Source organism: Dipodomys ordii, unplaced genomic scaffold (genome assembly GCF_000151885.1).
Source record: "Dipodomys ordii isolate 6190 unplaced genomic scaffold, Dord_2.0 Scaffold161, whole genome shotgun sequence".
Lineage (NCBI taxonomy): Eukaryota > Metazoa > Chordata > Mammalia > Rodentia > Heteromyidae > Dipodomys > Dipodomys ordii.
The window spans coordinates 2963169-2981359 of NW_012267377.1; the positions used below are offsets into that span (position 1 = coordinate 2963169).

The 18191-nt window shown below is 44.1% G+C and overlaps 1 protein-coding gene across 1 annotated transcript in view; it reads right to left on the reverse strand.

Annotated features, from left to right (window-relative positions):
* The window catches only part of Gli3 (GLI family zinc finger 3), a 210414-nt gene that overhangs the window by 151426 nt on the left and 40797 nt on the right, over positions 1–18191 (reverse strand). Inside the window, exon 2 of the mRNA XM_013033005.1 lies at positions 1939–2208. Coding sequence (XP_012888459.1) covers positions 1939–2208 — 270 coding nt within the window. The remainder of the gene's footprint in view (positions 1–1938; positions 2209–18191) is intronic.

Below are 18191 nucleotides of genomic sequence, written 5' to 3' on the forward strand. Positions count from 1 at the left end.
AAGGAGGGAAGGAGGGAAGGAGGGAAGGAGGGAGGGAGGGAGGGAGGGAGGGAGGGAGATAGAGAGAGTGGGAGAGAGAGGGAGGAAAAAGAAATGGAACTCATTACCTGACATGTGTAACTGTAACCTTTCTGTACATCGCCTTTATAAAACAATTTAAAAGCTCTAAAAAGAAAAAAAATCAACCTTTTCATTAAAATAACAATAACAACAACAAAATCTATGCTGGGCACTGGTGGCTCATGCCTGTAATCCTAGCAACTCAGCAGGCTAAGTTCTGAGGATTATAGTTCAAAGCCAGCCAGAGCAGGAAAGTCCAAGAGATTCCTAGCTCCAATTAACCACCAAAAAACCAGAAGTGAAGCTGAGGCTCAAGTTGTAGAGTGCTAGTCTTCAACAAAAAAAGACCAGCGACAGTGCCCAGGCCCTGAGTTCAAGCCTCAGTATCAGTACAAATAAATTACTAAGTAGGTAAGTAAATAAATACAACGTTTTTTTTTTTTCCAACACTATATGCTGGTAGGTGGGGGAGCAGAGGCTAGGACTTCAGGTTATAGCCAGGCCCTTTGATCTAAGGATTGAAGGAACACACCCCCATTCCCCTTTTGCTGAGAGCCAGCTAATGAAGGGCTGAAATTAGCTTTTATCCTGCACACTTTCTTGAACAGGAAAACATGCATTAATCAGCTCTCCTCACACATCAGTCATCTGGCTAATGACCTTTTTGCCTTAAAACACCACTGCTTCTGAATGATGTGGGAAAAGGGAGACACAAACCAATCCCTACCCCCTCTCTGTCGCTCAGTACCACATCTGGATTGAGAGCTGAGAAGGTCAAGTGCTAAGTCTCCATCCAGGGAAATGATGTCTCTAATCAAGACCTGGAGCTCTGGCACTTCAGAATGAACTTCATTATCCCACAACCAATTTGTTTATTAGGTTTTCTTTTCTTTCCTTTTGTTTTAAACTATAATCAAACCAGAAATGAAACTCAACTCTTCTATGTTTCGTTTAGATTCTGTCTTTGGAGAAAATCGATCATTGTATACTTGGGCTCAGAATCCTAGTCAATTTCTTAAACTTGTTAGGGCTGGGAAAGCAGCCTCCTGTCTCTGGCTTACTGTTGAGAGAAAAGAATAGGGATCATAGAAAAAAAATCTTCCATATTAACAAATTTAGCATTGATACTTTTGTTTCCGTTGGTAAGTTTGGTTTTAATAAATCATTATTCAACACGGGAACAGCAAAAATCATTAAGCCAAAATCATTAAAAGCTGGGCGCTGGTGGCTCACACCTGTAATCCTAGCTACTTGGGAGGCTGAGATCTGAGGATCAAGGTTCAGAGCCAACACAGGCAGGAAAGTCCATGATATTCTAATCTCCATTTGACCATCAAAAAGCTGGAAATAGAGCTTTGGCTCAAGTAGTACAGCACTAGCCTTAAGTGGGAAAGCTAAAGATCATAACAGCCCCTGAGTTCAAGCCCCAGGACTTGTACTCATGCACATGCATGCACGTGCACACATACACACACACACACACATCACTGAAAATGAGGCATAGCTCCCATTGAGGATTTTTTCTAAAACAACCTTTTTGCAGTTTCCATCCAGCAACTCTCCTCTAGAAGAGTCTTCCCCTTGTGTGAAGCAAAATTGATCCTCAGGAACACCACAAATGGACCACCTTGCTGAAGGCCACTGTAAAGGCCTGTAACCACTTAGATGTATAAGAAAATGTCTCTCTCCAGAAAAGTTATGGATAGAATCAAAAGGGGGGGGGGAACGTGCAAAGAAAAATCATTACATAAGGCCAACAAATCCCTACAGCCTAGATATGTACATACACACTCAAGATACACACACACACACACACACACACATTCTACTCTTTTCCTCCTCAGAATAAGGGCCACTGGCCTGTCCTGACACACTTACGGTAGTGAGGTTCCACATAGCCATTCCTGGGGTCCATGGCAAACACAGTCCCACGGTAAGGGACAGAGGGCTCAGCCAGGTGTGGCAGAGACCCATGGATCTCCTTCTTGATCAACGAAGCTCTCTCATCGCTGGATGTCGATGGCTCCTCACTGAGTTTGCCGAGCCCCTGCTCACTTTGAGGCTGCATTGTGATTGCGTTTCTTCTCTCTCGATGATGATGATGGTGATGGTGGTGATGATGATAGATCTGTCCAGGATTTTCATCCTCTAAAAACAGAGAAAGGAAAAGACTTTAGAAGCCACCTGAAGGCGCACTCAAAAACTACATATCAATTAGCTCTCCTCTCCGTCTCAGAACAGATAGGTCTCTTTCACTTCAAGATAACTTTGCAACCTGGGATAGATTTTGCATACTAAAATTGTCAAGGAATGAGGCTCCCAATTACAAGTGGAGGGTGAAGCAGAAAACGAGCCTGTTACACAGTGACACCAACGGACAAACAGGTGAACAGCTCAGCTGAGGGCTGACTGCGGGCCAGGCTTCCCTCCTGGGCATGCCAGTGTATTTCAGTTCTCACGTGGGACTGAAAGTTTTGCCAGCCTCAGCCTGTGGGGCGTCCGGCTTCCCCTTTGTCTAAGGATCTGAGGAGAAGCCCGGCTACCCAGTGGGGCTCTGGATGGCTCCAAGGGGTGCCTGGCCTTTGTTCCACAGAGAATGATCTATCAGAAAGTAATACAATTGGGTTGGTGGGGCGGGGGTTAGTTTCAAGGATCTGTAAACCACAGCGAGATTTAACAGAGCCGGAAACAACCACAGGTGACAGGAATTATTACAGAACCTCCCAGGAAACATATCCCATTGTCTCTGCGCCACATGGCTATGTGGGTAAGTAGGAAAGGTAAGAGCAGTTTTGCTCAGGTGGAGTTGCTAGACATCTCTCCAACCACATAAGAAACAGCTGGAAGGAAGCCCATGTGGCATGGTATTCCAGAACCCTGGTAGGTCATCCCCTGACAAGAAAACTGATCCATCCACTGGAACCATATGCATGTGCCAAACAAGCTGTGCATTTAGGTGACCTTCCACACCAGCAGAACAGTGCTAAACGACCTGACATTGCCTCCTCAGTCCTTATCCTACAGATCGCCACACTTCCCATATAAATAATACCATTACTGGACATCTTAGTGGGCAACATTCAAACACATCTTTTTATACTTCTCTTCAAGGGAATCCATAAAGCAGATGACTATTCAAACTCACCCCCCCCAAAAAAAAAAACAGAAAAACTATGCGTTAACACTTTTAGAGCACTGTTCAAAGTCACACAAAATTAGAACTGTGCACAGAGTATGTAATTGCAGAAGCTGAAAGAACAACTCTTACATTGTGTTGACTAAGATCTTTAACCACTTAAAACCAGGAGCTACTCAAGTCTTCCTGTCCAGGTGTAAGATTTGAAAAATAAGCAGTGAATTGTTTTAGCCTAGCAAACACTCTGTAAAACAGAATAAGTGATGAGGTAGATTTCAGTCCTTGTAGTGAATCTGCTGACAACTGCAAGGTAACTGTGAGATATTATTTTACTATTGTTTGGTGCAGACCCTCAGCTACAGCCTCATAATTAAATGGAAAATTACAAGTTTAATCTATCAAGCCTCAACTGCAAATGCACCAAAAATAGGCAGAATCCCACATTTTTTTTACATTAATTGTTCCAAAAGCAGTTCAACTCATGATTTTGGTATTTTCAAACTACCTCAAAGCAAAGAGAAAGAGACAGAGACGAGGAGAAAACAGGGAGAGAGACAGAGACAGACTTCATTCTTATTTTCCTTTCTGTCTAACATCTTAAGCACTGGTCCACTTTCTAGTTCATTAGCAGGCTATAGAAAGAGAGCTTTGCCTTAATGGGTAAGCAAACTGGTGTCAAAAACACTAAAACTTTTGTGGGTTTTATAAAAATTCCTATAACCTACAAATGGCTCAAGTCATATTTTCCACTAATTTGTGCTCTGTATAAAACGTTTATTTCAAATTTCCACCTGAAGTGAACTTGGAAGGGGAAAGTGAAGATTGTATGGAAAGGGGTCTGTGTTAGAGGCCAGCCAGCAAGCTCCCTGCCTCCATCCCTCCCGCCCCCTTCTTCCCTACAAGGGGGCTTGGCCATGTAATTAGCATTCTCTGGGAAAGATGAATAGCCAAACCCTGCTAATCTGTTCCAGATTTCAAACAAGATTTCCTTGACTTAATCTACCTAGAAAAAATTCACCTTTCTTCCCTGAGAAACTACATTCTTATTTTAAAAAGAGAAAATAACAATCAGTTCAAAATGATCTTGTAATGAGCATTTGAATCCCACTTTACCAGTAACAGTATCATTGATATCGCCAGACCAAAGTTCTCCCACCCTTAGATACCTCCTCAACCCAACACTTCCTAGGAGATCAAAGTAGGGGGCGGGAGTGGAAACTGGGGTGTCTGTTAAGTGATTTTCTGAGGGGTTGTTTTGGGGGGTTGTGGTATATGTGTGTGAGACAGAAAGAGAGAGACAGACAAACTGATTGAATGACTGACTGACTACTGGGGCTTGAACTCAGGGATCTTGCATGGCTTTTTTGCACAAGGCTAGAGCTCAACCCCTTGAACTACATCTCCTCCTCTGGTGTTTTCCTGGTTAATTGGAGATAAAAAGCCTCTCACCAACTTTTCTACTCAGGTTGGCTTCAAATTTCCATCTACAGATCTCAGCCTTGTGAGTAGCTAGGATTTCAGGCCCAACCTAAGTGATTTTCTTAATGACAGTTACCTCCAAATGGGTGTATTAAAAGTTATACAAGAAGTTACCATGGGGCTGGGAAGGTGGCTCACTGGTAGAGTGCTTGCCTCCCATGCATAAGACCCTGGGTTCGATTCTCAGCACCACATAAACAGAAAAAGCTGGAGTGGCGCTGTGGCTCAAGGGGTGGAGTGCTAGCCTTGAGCTGAAGACCTCAAGGAGAGCACCCAGACCCAGAGTTCAAGCCCCCTGACGGACCAAAAAAAGAAGTCAAAGTTCAAACATTTAATACAGAAAAAAGTTGTCACTTCCTCAGTAAAGTGAAGTGCCAATGGGTTTGGGTTTTTGTTTGTTTTTTGAGGGAACATAGAAACTTTGAATAGATGGTTTGCTTTTATAGTAGTTGGTTCTCTGTCCTTTTTACCCTCTTAAAAAAAAAAAAAAAAGGAAATCCAGCAGGCAAATACTTAGGCATGAACTTAGCTTTGAGGACTGACAGGCTTTGAGGTCCACTGAGATCATAATGTGACAGTATACACTACTGACTACCCTCAGACAGGAGGCTTGAAAACATTCCACATAAGCAAAGCGGCGCCTTTCCCAAGCCATAATATTCCTGCCTGCGCTCAGAAACTTAGCCATCACTTTAGCAATCCCAAAGACCAACGCTGTCTGATCTTCTTCAATTCAGCCAAGCTGCTCAATGAAGTTTGAGGATCAGAGCCGACAAGCTCCGCCAGGCCAAAATTATTGACAGAAACAAGCTGCCTGCCATGGTAACAAGGAGAAGTCCGCTACAAAAATGTAAGCAAACAGCCCAGAGCTCCGGGAGCAAATGCCAATGGACTTTTAACATCCAAACACCAAGCAACTGCTTGAGCTGTTTCTGCTTCACAGTTGCAAGCTCGGGGAGTCAAACTGAACCCCACTCGAAACTTTCAGGAAAAAATTACTTTAAATCCTGTCATCATAATACCACTTGGCACCTCCTACTTTCTGTCTTTCGGGGCTCAAGTAGATATAAATGGATTCCTGTGTAACCACCACCCCCAACCTAGAGCAAAGCATCAGGTTTTAAAATCTGTCCCCAACTCATTCAAAAGCAACCCGGAGTTTGATGCATATGGGGCCAGAAACCTGGTGAAAATCCAAAGCCAGCTCAGGGCTACGATGCTTTGGATGTTTAGAACAAACATCTGAAGAAAGCAGTCACATCACAAGACATGGCAGAACTTGAACACAACACATGGCTTCTTCAAGTCCAGCTCACAGCAAACTTCTAACAAGGAAGAGACGAATTCTCTGCCACAGAGCAAGCGAGAGGGAAAGTGTCAGAGCATCCTTTCTTTTTTTTTTTAACGTAAAAGCATAACCCTCCCAAGAAGCACTGATAGAGATGCTGAATGGGCTGCTTAGAACCCACAAATACACATTCCCCTTTTCTCTCCAACACAGATGTTTAACCAGCCCTTGCAACATCCCCGCTACTCCTCTTTTATTCCCAATCCTGAAGCTATGGAAAAAAAGGTTAAGAAAACAGAAGATACTTACAACTCAGTCTCCAGAGCCAGGCACCCCTAGCTACTACTCAGGAGTCTGAGATCTGAGGATCGAGGCTCAAAGCCAGCCCAGGCAAGAAAATCTGCAAGACTCTTATCTCCAATTAACCACCAAAGAAGCTGGAGGTAGAGCTGTGGCTCAACTGGTAGAGCCTCATACTTAAACGGGACAACAGCTAAGCTCGGGGAGTCAAACTGAAGCCCCAGTACTGGCACACTCACACACATACACACGCACACACACACACACCACCTCAAATCACCAGGTTCTGGCTACTACTTTAGGCACACTTCTTTTGGTGATCTTTCTCTAGCTCTAGGAACATTTTCTGGACCTCATCTGCCTCTCCCTCCTCTTTGTCCTCCCCGCCCCCTCCGCCTTGCCATCCCCCTCCCCTCCCTGCCCCTCTCCCAGGCACTGCAGCTAGGCTCCCATTAGAGGAATTAAAAGTGGTCAGAGCGACACTAAATTTAACAAGCTCATTAGTATTCTTTCCAAGTGCTTAAGAGTGAACTCTCCCCATTCAAGCGGTTCTCGCCAGCAGAAGGGTCAGGCGGCTAATCATTAAATCAAACTAATGTCACCCTATCACAATCGGCCCCAGAGAAGGAGGGTTTATTATTTCAGTTTATGCTAAATAAACGGTTTTACAAATGGTCCCCAAGCAAGGTCAACAGCAGCTTCAATTACAAGACAAACTTAACAAGAGTTGTTCTAAAGCAAGTACTCCTTATTGACAGGGACAAGGCTAGGCTCCACAGATGGCCCCTAGCAGGATTGTACAGAAATGCATATTGTAAAATAAAGGAAGAGGTGAGTTTTATTTTATTTTATTTTGCCAGAATTTGCGACTGCATAACGATTCTTCATTCACCTCTCTCCAACCAGCTAGGGGCGCAGCTCAATTCACCCCACACAAAGGCTGGAGCCCAGACCTCAATGGACCGAGTGAAACATGTTCAAAACTAGGCTCTCTATTGTGACTGAATTTCTTAACATCTTTTCAAAAAGCAGAGAATGCCTTGAGGCTAAAGGAAGAAACAGGCTAATGGTGAATTGGGAATTCTGAGCAAATTTCAGAGCCCTTTCCTCCTAGCTTTTGAGGTTGAAAGCAAGCTCTTTCCTTTCAAGCTTCAAAGTCCTTTTTCCTCCCGCAGTGTCACAGAAGGATTTGAAAAGAAGGTAATTGTGCTCGCCGGCTCCCTGATCAGAACTTACGTCCTATTTCTGGTATTTCGGAATACTGCTTGCAATAATGCTGCGTGTAGTTCAATCCCTTAACCGGCCGGTACTTCGCAATTGCTCATTAAGTGAACAATTGCGGGTATAAAATGCCTTTTATGTGCAAGGTCTGGATATAAGATAAGCATTCTAGGGCTCTAAATTTGGTTTACTAAAGAAACTCTCCATCATTAAATTACAAAACTGAAGTCAGAATATCAGACGTTCCCAGAAAGAGGCTCTCGGTTGCCCTGAGCCAAAAAAAGAAGGGCGGGTGGGGGAGGGAGAAGGCAGAAAAATGCTGAACAGGGGGTGAGGGGGGAGCCCAGGAAGGAAAAGTCTGGGTACTCAGATTTCCAAGGATTTTCAGATGAGAAGAATATTTATTTCCAAGTTGAAGGTTGAAGTTTGTAAAATAAAACCTCTCATTTGAATAAGGTCTAGTCACCTTTGAATTAATTAAAACACAGGGCAAGGACTCAGTAGATATGCAAATGACTCATGGGGAACACCCCCCCTCCCCATTACCAACAAATAGTTTTTCCTTCTTTAAGAAAATGAGTAAGTCCCAGGACATGATGGCTGTGATTTATGATTTATGTCGTGTCAGGTGATCCTTACAGTCTCGCCTGCTGGAAAAGGAGGAGGCCAGCCTTAGGCCAAATGTGCAGACCCCCAAAGCCACTGTCCCTGGTGGGTAGAAGATGCCAAGAGAATAGCACTCACATTGTCATGTAACAGGAGGTCTACTCCGAGGTGGATTTGGGGAATGAATGACACTTAAGACCTGTGCCCCAAAATCCATGACCACTAACCCCAGTAAAAACAGGAGGAAAAAAAAGTACATTTTCATTCACCAAACTTAAATACTTTGCCCTTTAAGATTTTGTCCACACAATTGCATGGCTAGGCAACACCCATGAGGTCCAACTGACCACTTTCGGTAAGACCAGCCACTGCACCAGCATGGTATACACCAAGACATTCACAGGGCCCCCGCTCAACATGGCTGATGTGTTCTACAGGCCCCTGAGGCTCAGCCAGTGGCTTTTGTGTGTTCCTAGAGATTCAAACACTGCTTTCAGGAGCCTGAGGGCCACCTTCCCATCTCCAGAGCCCCAGCACCCTCCTTCCTTCTCAGGTAAATGCCTTAGATCTGTTTGGAGAGGGCACTGTTTCATAGTGGCCTTTCATGCATTGATTGCATCTCCTTGTATTTTTCTTTCTTAGGTTTACATGTTAATGCTCTTGGAATAAAAGCCATAAAAACCGACTCTTCAAAATTCTCCCAATGACTCTTTTTGTTACTATTTTAAAAGAAAAGCCGTATTTGAGTTGAAGAGGTTGTACAAAGGGTTTCAATTCCACAGGTCCAATTATAAACTCAATGAATCTTGACCCATGCCACCCCTTCCATGGCTCTTCCCCCATCTTTCCCCATCTCATCCCTACCCTCCAGTTATGTAGTTCAACTTTTACATGATCTATATTGAATATACTGACTGCATTTCCCCAGCCTTCCCCTCTCTCCTTTTTTTTCTAATCCCCTCCAATGGCCCTCTTTAACCCTCACACAAAACATGTTCCTGATTCCTGGTATGCATTTTGTTAAAGTGTTTGTTAGTTGTTCACAGAAGTTATACCACTGGACACCTTCCCTGAGTCTACCACCCTCCAGTCAATGTGTTCATACATCCATGCATATGACCTTGTCTGTCTATGTTTTCATAGATGTTCATAATGGAGATCGGACATCCACACAAGAGGGAAAACAGGTGCCAGTTGTCTCCCTGTGACTCTGACCAAAGGAATCCGGACCGCACCTGAATAGAGGCTAAGGAGATGCACACGCAGCGTAGATGTTTGTAAGGCAGGAGGAATAAAGTCCCCTTGAGTTTCTAACAGTAGAATGCCTCCCCTTTCCACGCTGAACCAGGCAGGATCTGGGCAATGCCTAGAGCTGGCCTTCCACAGGCCCTGAGCAAACAAAAATCTTCTGTAAGAGCCTTGCCAGTGCCCATGGGGTCAGCCGCTGCCCTGTTTGGCTACACATACATCTCCCGTTGACAGTGACGGATGGAGGACACAGGAGGCCCCTGTGGATCAAGGGAGGGCTCTGGGCTTTGTTCCTAAGCCTTAAACCCAACTTCCAGGCCTGCCAAGGGAGTGGTAGGCTTTAACACTTTGGAGAAATGCAAGAAACACCCCAAACCTACAAGATAATGGGACAGTTCCCTCTCCTTCCTTTCATTAACCAGGGCAAAAGAAGAGAGAGTAGAAAAACATCTGCTCATCGCAGACATATGACCATCTTCACTGTTGGAATGTTTTTTTTTTTCTGTTTATTGTACCCCCACTGGAGCTTGAACTCAGGGCCTTACACTTTCCACTTGTGGCTGGTGCCCTACCACTTGAGCTATGGCTCCATCAGCTTTTTAATAGTTAATTGGAAACAAAAGTCTCATGGACTTGGCTGGTTGGACTGGCTCTACATCACAATTCGCAGGTTCTCAGCCTCTTCAGTATAGCTGGGATTATAAGCATGAGCCATCATGGCTGGCCCATTCACTTTCTTTACGCTCCTGAATTATCCAGAATCTACAACTCCAATCTTTGCCATGGCGAATGCTCCTGAAGGCCGATGATAAACAAGATCTCCAAGTGACTAAACACTTCCCGGAGCATGCGCTGAAGTCTAAGTGCAAATACAAAAGTCTATCCAACTTTCACACTCCTGATGACAGTACTGGCATGCCCACTCTACACCTGGCAAAGAAAAATACAAACCAAACAGTGCCTCCCCCTGAAGAGGGAGGATCTTCTGTCCTTTCCCCAAGCTCCACAAGCCCTTCCCTTACATTGAGAAGCCTAAAGTGTCACCAAGAGTCTTCCATTAGCCGGCTATTCATAGCTAGCCACTGCTTACATACTGTCAGTTAATGACGGACATCAAAAGCACTCAATAAATTCCCAGGAGGGTCAAAAGTCTGTCTTCCTGCTTTATAACACAGTTACTTCAATCTGCAGGGGTAGCCTCCTGAATGTAGAAGCATGAGAGATTGAAGGACTCAGTTTTCGTCTTTTGTAAGCAAAGAATGGCGGTGTCTCTTTTCATGATTCAAGGCAGTTGCTCTGCTACCTGAGCTATGCATCCAGCAAAGGCTTCACTTTATGCTTGGGCCACAGCCCTCTTACTTGTGCTTTACTACATGGCTGGGATGGCAGGCATGTGCAACTGTACCCAGACACCATGGTTCCTCTGAAGCCGGCATAGCAGACCGCTGTGTCCAGCTACTGAATGAGATGGAGTCTGGCAAACTTTTGAGTGCTGACCTTGAATCGTGATCATCCATTTCTGCCTCCCAACTACAGCTAGAATTACAGGCTTGAGTCATGATCAGGCTTGAGTCTCTCTTTTTTTGAGTATTAGTAGTCTACGTAACACTGCCAACCAACAGCTTAACAGAAGCAATGACTGCTCCATCTACAAGGCCAGGGTGTACAGGTGGCAGCATGCGGTGATGAAGGTCAGCCTCTAGGTGGTGTGGTCTGAAAGCCTGGTTTTCTGGACAGGAAAAAATGTGCCTCAAGTGGATATCTACCCCTTGGGCAGAATCTTCAAATGGGAGGAGGGGGGTTTCCAAGGCTCACACCCCTCCCCCAACAGCGAAGTCCCTTTTCTGAACTTTCCACCAGTCTTAACGGGATGCATCTGGTATTCATGCTGCATGGTTTTGTGTTTAGATCACATAATGAAAGCATACACATATGGTGGGGTTATATTTTTTAATAAGTTTTTACAGACCCTGCTGACTTGAGTTGCAGAAATCAGACCCTCCCCGAGAGTACTTTAAACATGGAGATAATACCATCAACGTACCCAAAAGAGCTGGAGGTCGTGCTGATGCTGACAGCCTGAGAGATAGTGAGTAGGACTTCCCCAGGGGAATGAGCCTCTGGAAAAAGGCCAGGTGCAGGCTGAGATCAGGTTTCTTCACCAGAAAGCCCTCTGGCCATGACCGGTAGAGACCTCCCTTAGGAAACCCAAATGCAAATACCACACTCAGATTCTTTACCATTGTAGTTAGGGAACCCTGCTTAGTCTACTAACAAGGAAATAGGCAACTTTTTTTTTTTTTTGTCAGTACTGGGGCCTGAACTCTGGGCCTGGGCGCTGTCCCTCAGCTCTTCAGTACAAGACTAGCGCTCTACCACTTGAGCCACAACACCACTTCCAGCTTTTTCTGTTTATGTGGTGCTGAAGAATAGAACCCAGGGCTTCATGCATACAAGACAAGCACTCTACCACTGAGCCACCTTTCCCAGCCCCAAAGAGGCAACTTCTAAACCCTCAGATAAAGACTCAGGAAAGAAGTAATCTTATAAATGCGTTAGAAACACATGCATGAAAGAAAAAAAAACATTAAAATACATATCTAAGGGTTCATTCTCTTAATATCACATTATCTGACCTTTTCAAACAAAGGAGGAGGCTGCAATGCTTGGTAAGAAATGTATGCATTATCCTGCCCATGTAATTGTAACCCCTCTGTACAGTATGTTCACAAATAAAATAGAATTAAATTTTTAAAAAAAGACTCAGGAAAGGCCCAGGCACTAGTGGCCTGTAATCCTAGCTACCCAGGAGGCTGAGATCTGAGGATCACAGTTCAAAGCCAGCCAGGGCAGTTAACCCAGAACACAGGAAGTGGCCCTGTGGCTTAAAGTGGTAGAGCGCTAGCCTTGAGCTTAAAAAGTTCAGGGGCGGTGTCCAATCCCTGAGTTCAAGCCACATAACCAACAAGAAAAAAAGACATGGGAGGAAAAGAAAAAGGACACAAGCTCTCTACCTTTCTGAGTCCCATCCAAGGTAGATTGCCCTGCCTCCCCAGAACACACCTCTCCATGGGCAGAGGTAACCCCGGCCCTATCCCTAAAGTGAACCTGGGAAGTAGAACATACACCAGACCTTCCTCCTAGTTTTCTGGTGGGGATCCACGAGCATCCAGGAGAACTTAATGACCCAAGCAAAGTTAGGATGTGTTTTTATTTTAAATAAATAGGAATAAAAGCAGTCAAAGAAACAAATGAAAGCAGTCAATGAAACAAACAGAAGGTCAAATGCAGCCCTGTGTGGTAGTGCATGCCTATAATCTCAGTGATGTGGAAGGCACAGGTAGGAAAATGATCATGCCAGGAGAGTTCTGGTCACTGTCAACACATGAGTGTCTTCTAAAAATAACTAAAGCAAAAGCAAAAAAAAAAAAGGCAGGGGGTACGGCTCAAGTGTCAAAGCATCTGGTTAGCAAGTGTGAAGCCCTGAGTTTGGCTCCAGGACAGGCAAACAAACCAAGCAAGCATTCAAAACAGGATGTGCCCCTTCTACAGCATCCCCTCCCTAGATCATCTAGGACCCAGGATTCTAGCTGTCCATGCTATCTCCACTGATAGAGAACTTCCCTCTAGAATACTAGTAATTCTAGTCAGCTCATTCTTCCTACCAATCTTTGTGAGAAGCCTGCGTACTCAAATCTATTATGGATGCCCAGTAAACTGAAAGTTAGCCTTTACCTGGGAGGAGGGAGGCGATGCCCCTCACACAGGGTCTTTCCACCTTGGTCTTCAGCGTACCTTTAGTCAACGCCAGAGAGCTAACTCCACATAGCTGGTGTGCAGATGAAATTTAGAATCCAGTCCAACTCTCAAAAACATATACCAGATGGGCACTCACTAGTGGTGGCTCATACCTGTAATCCTAAACTACTAAAGAGGCTGAGATCTGAGGATTACAGTTTGAAGCCAGTACGGATAAGAAAGGCTGTGAGACTCTGATCTCCAATTAACCTCTAAAACCAGAAGTGGTAGAGTGCTAGCCTTGAGCACAAGAGCCCAGGGACAGTGCCCAGGCCCTGAGTTCCAGCCCCACGACCAAAAAAGAATACCTACCTTTTAAACATTATCAGACTCCCCTGCTCTGTGCCAAAAAATAGAAAGTAAAGTTGACTCCAATTTTGATCAGTGCTTACAAGCACAAGACTTCCATTCTGTTAGTGGAGGTGACCAAGCAGAGACAATGTGGAGCCCAAGAAGCAGGGTGAATACCAGGAAAAATCTCTCTCATCTGTCACAATGCTCACATCACATTTCTTTCTTCAGTGAAATGGATAGGAGAGTTTGAGGGAAGGAATACATTATTAATAGACTGAAAGAATGGAGGTGATGGAGATTGTTTTTTATCAAGTCACAGGTTTTTATTGAAATGTAAGAGGGCATGGAGTATTAAGCTTCTCCTCAGGACCTACTAGTGGGCCAAGTCTCCACCCCACAGCTCGGGGCAGTTTACTAATTTCCTTTGACCTCTATGGCATGAATGGCCAGTCTAGGCAGTTGAATTACAGATCTGTTGTTTCAGTGATTATATTTTGACACTTAGGATGGACTGAGGCTTACCACTGGTGGGTAAGGTACTCAAAAAGAAAAAAAGAAAAGCCTACCTTCCCACCCTGTGACATTCCATACTTTGGTACGCCACATAGTTGGTCACCTTTAAGTTGAAAAGCTTAATTACAGTATTTTCTCTCAGAGACCTTGTGATCTCATCCTTCATTTAGGTTCCCATTGCATTTCCTGTCACTCAGAGTTCCCCACTCGGAGGCTGGACACCCTGAAATCCTTTACAGAATGGGACCCTGACGTCAGACTTTGGCTAATTCCTGCTGGTACCAGGGTACATACTGGACCTTGTGAGCAGTATTTGAAAGGTGGGACCTAAGAGAAATGACAATTCTCCCAGAGATGAATGGGTGAAACCACTCAGGGATTAATAGGCGGTTGTGTTCTTATAGGAGGAGGGTTGCTAGAGAAAAGCTAGCTCTCTCTGGCTAGCTTGCTCTGTCTGGCTAGCTTGCTCTGGTGGGCTCTCCACCATGTTGTAATGCAACAAGAAGGCCCCGCACCAGAGTCTCAATGGAGGTGGTAGCCATGCTTCTGAATTTCTTTCTTTTTTTTTCTTTTCTTTTTTTGGTCAGTTGTGGGGCTTGAACTCTGGGCCTGGGTGCTGTCCCTCAGCTCTTAAGCTCAAGACTAGTGCCCTACCACTTGAGCCACAGCACCACTTCTGGCTTTTTTTCTGCTTATATGGTGCTGAGGAATCAAACCCAGGGCCTCATGCTTGCGAGGCAAGCACTCTACCACTGAGCCAACTTCCCAACCCCAGCTTCTGAATTTCTTGTAAGTAAAATAACTTCTGGTTGTTTTTGCTTTTGTGTGTGTGTGTGTGTGTGTGTGTGTGTGTGTGTGTAAATTCAGAGTTAGGAATTCTGTTCAAGCAACAGGAAAAAGACAAAGAAACCCTTCAGCTGCCTGACCAATTAAGCATGACCTTTCTCATGTATTGCAAATTACACTCATGTAGGCCCAGAAAAGAATCTCTGGAAATACTGAGTAGCCCAGTGGGTCAGCTCAAGGACCCTGTAGTCTAAACTAACCTCTACCACCCGCTTCCTGGGTATTCTGGGAGGAGAACTAAGCTTCAGTCTTTGGTTCTATATAATCAGAAGATTCATTTGCTACCCAAGAAGATAGTTTTTATCATTGTCAAAACTATGGAACCTTTTCCTATTAGACCATTCAAAGCAAATGTTCCAAACTTTAATCCAATGAATCTCACTGTAAACGTGGCTTACAAACATCTCAGAACTTTGACTTCTGTATTGGTTGCCATTGTCAACATCAATTTGAAGCTTAGACAGGTTAAGCATCTTGCAATACAAACGACAGAACTGCTCAAACTGAATGACATTTTGTCTCTCCATGTATTTCCCCAGCCTCTCATCCACACACCCTCCCCTATCACAATCTTTTCTCTTCTTCCTCCTCCTCCTCTTCCTTCTCCTCCCCTCCTCTTTTTCCTCCTCTCTTTCTCTTGGGTGCAGGTAGTAGGGCTTGAACTGAGAGCTGAGGCTGTCCCTTAGCTTTTTCACTCAAGGATGGCACACTACCAACTTTTGCCATATCTCTACTTCTGACCTTTTTCTGGTTAGTTGGAAATAAGAGTCTCTCAGATTTGTCTAAGAGACAAACCATGACCCTCTGATCTCAGCCTCCTGAGTAGCTAGAATTACAGGGGTGAGCATCAGTACCACATGCAACCTGTTATTTCTCCATGGCCTTTCCAGGTGTTGATCTGAAGTGCTATTCCACAAAGAACGTTGTCTTCCAGGAGACTGTTATTGCAATTTTAGATATAAGGAGAATGATGAGTAGTATCTGGTTTACCTTAACAATATCTCCAACAGTGAACATTCACTAAGCATGAATCGCATCTAAGAGTTAAAGAGGCACACAGCTTATAGAAAGGGGGGAAGAACTTGCATTTGAAAGCAGCTTGGCTCAACAAATGCAAAGTCTTTCTTGCTTCTTGAAATTGCAATCCTGCCCAACAGACTATACAAGACTATACAAGGTTAGCACAGTTACACAGAGACATTTCAACAACATGAATTATTATCAAATTATAGCACATGTAAGAACAATCCCCTCCCCCCGCTCCCCCCCCCCATGCAACGCACCATCAGGAATTGTAACCGTTACTAAAAGTTCCAGATCTATGCAATATGAAAACTAATCAGTCTCTTTTTTTTGTTTCTTTTTTTTTTTTTTTGGTCGGTCATGTGGCTTGAACTCTGAGCTTAGGCACTGCGTTCCTTAGCTCAAGGTGAGCGCTCTACCGCTTGCGCCACAGCACCACTTCCCTTTTTTATTTTTTTTAATGATGGCCTGTGCAATAAAAATCCATTATTCAGCCAAAGAAGTTGGATTGGGGGGGGGGGTAACAAAACAAACAAATGATAAATGTACGTGAGCCACTTAGCAAAAAAAGAAAGTTGTTATATTTAATCTTTTATGGAAGATGCACACGGTTACTCTGAAAGCAGAATTTCCTGTAACACAAACCTCTGCTTAAAAATCACTGCTAGCCAGGCACCAGTGGTTCACGCCTGTAATACTAGCTCTTTAGGAGGCTGAGACCTGAGGATCGAATTTACCCTATGCAGTAAAGGAAGTGAGGCTCTTATCTCCAATTAACTGCCAGAAAACCAGAAGTGGCACTGACTCAAAGTGGTAGAATGCTAACCTGCAGCAAAAAAGCTTAGGAACAGCGTCCAGGCTACTAGTTCAAGCCTCATGACTGACTAAAAAGAGAAGAAAAAATTATCACTGCCAAGGTGCTGGTACCACAACAGGATGTTATTTCTTTTCAATTAAAAAAAAATGTTTAGGCATTAATGACATCAACTGCCAGTCAACATGACATAGAAAAGGAGTTAGAACACTTAGCTCCAAGACCTACAAACACTTTATCAGTGTGCAACCCAGGACTATGAGATGTTGGTTTTTTCTTCTATAAAAGACAGATATGAAAACTTGTCCCTCCTACTTTCTACAGCTTTCTGAAGGCTAACTACAATAACAGAGGAGAAGAATCTTCATCAGCTGGTATTTCTGAATGCTAAGTGTCCTAAAGAATGTCATTATCTGAGTGGTAAGCACACACAATGGGAAGTAGAATGGAGGTATCCTGTGCCAAGGCTTGGGGAAAGAGGTGGAGGAATGACTATTTCCAGGCCTGATGCTCCTGCTGGAAAAGGTTGAACTTAGCCCTGCCCTAGTTACTCATGGTTGCAATCCCAGCCACTCAGACGTCTAGGTCCTACAGGATTATGGTGGAAGGCTGGTATGAACAGAAAAGTCTGAGAGACTCGATCTCCAAAGTAATTTGAAAGCAGCCAAGCTGGCAGTGTGGCTCTAAGTGGTAGAACACTTGAGTAAGCAAGCCTAGGGAGAGTGTAAGGCCTGAGTTCAAGCCACAGTACTCACATTAAAATGCAAATTTTGAAAAAGAAAATAAATAATAGCCCGCTACTCAGGAGGCTGAGAACTGAGGATCCTGGTTTGAAAACAGCCCAGGAAGGAAAGTCCATGAGACTCTTGCCTCCAATAAACTCCTCAGAAAAAGCTGGATGTGGTGCTGTGGCTCAAGTGGTAGAACACTACAGCCTTGAGCACTAGAAACTCAAGGACAGCACCTACCCCCTGAGTACAAGCCCCAGGACAGGCAAAAAATTAAAAAATAAAAATCAATTTAAGCCAGGCACATTAGTTTGCATCTCTGGATTCTAGTAGTTTGCTGGGATCCTATGATGCTGAAATCTAGAGGACCATGATTTGAAGACAGCCCAGCAGAAAATCCATTGGATCAATAGGATTGTGGTTCAAGGCTAATCTTGGGCGGAAAAACATACAGAAGCTCTTCTCTCAACCAAGGTCTGGGCATAGTGTTACTCGCCTGTCCTCCCAGCAAAGATGGAAACCCTAACATAGGCCAACTGTGGTTCAGGCATAATTCCAGGCAGAAGCAAGACACTGTATCAAAAACATGGATTTTCCAATAGATGCCATCTTGGGCTTAAATTGAAAATATCTGCATTCCTTCTCACACACACACTTTGCTTTGTTCTTCAGTTTACATCTTCTTGGCTTAAATGGAAACTTACATTTCTAGGCAAAAAAGCTTTGAAAGGTTAGAAATAAAAGCAGTTCACATCACCCAGTTGCCAAGTCATTCAGATAAGAATTCTTCCATTCTGGATCAAGAAAATGTGGTATATATACACAATGGAATTCTAT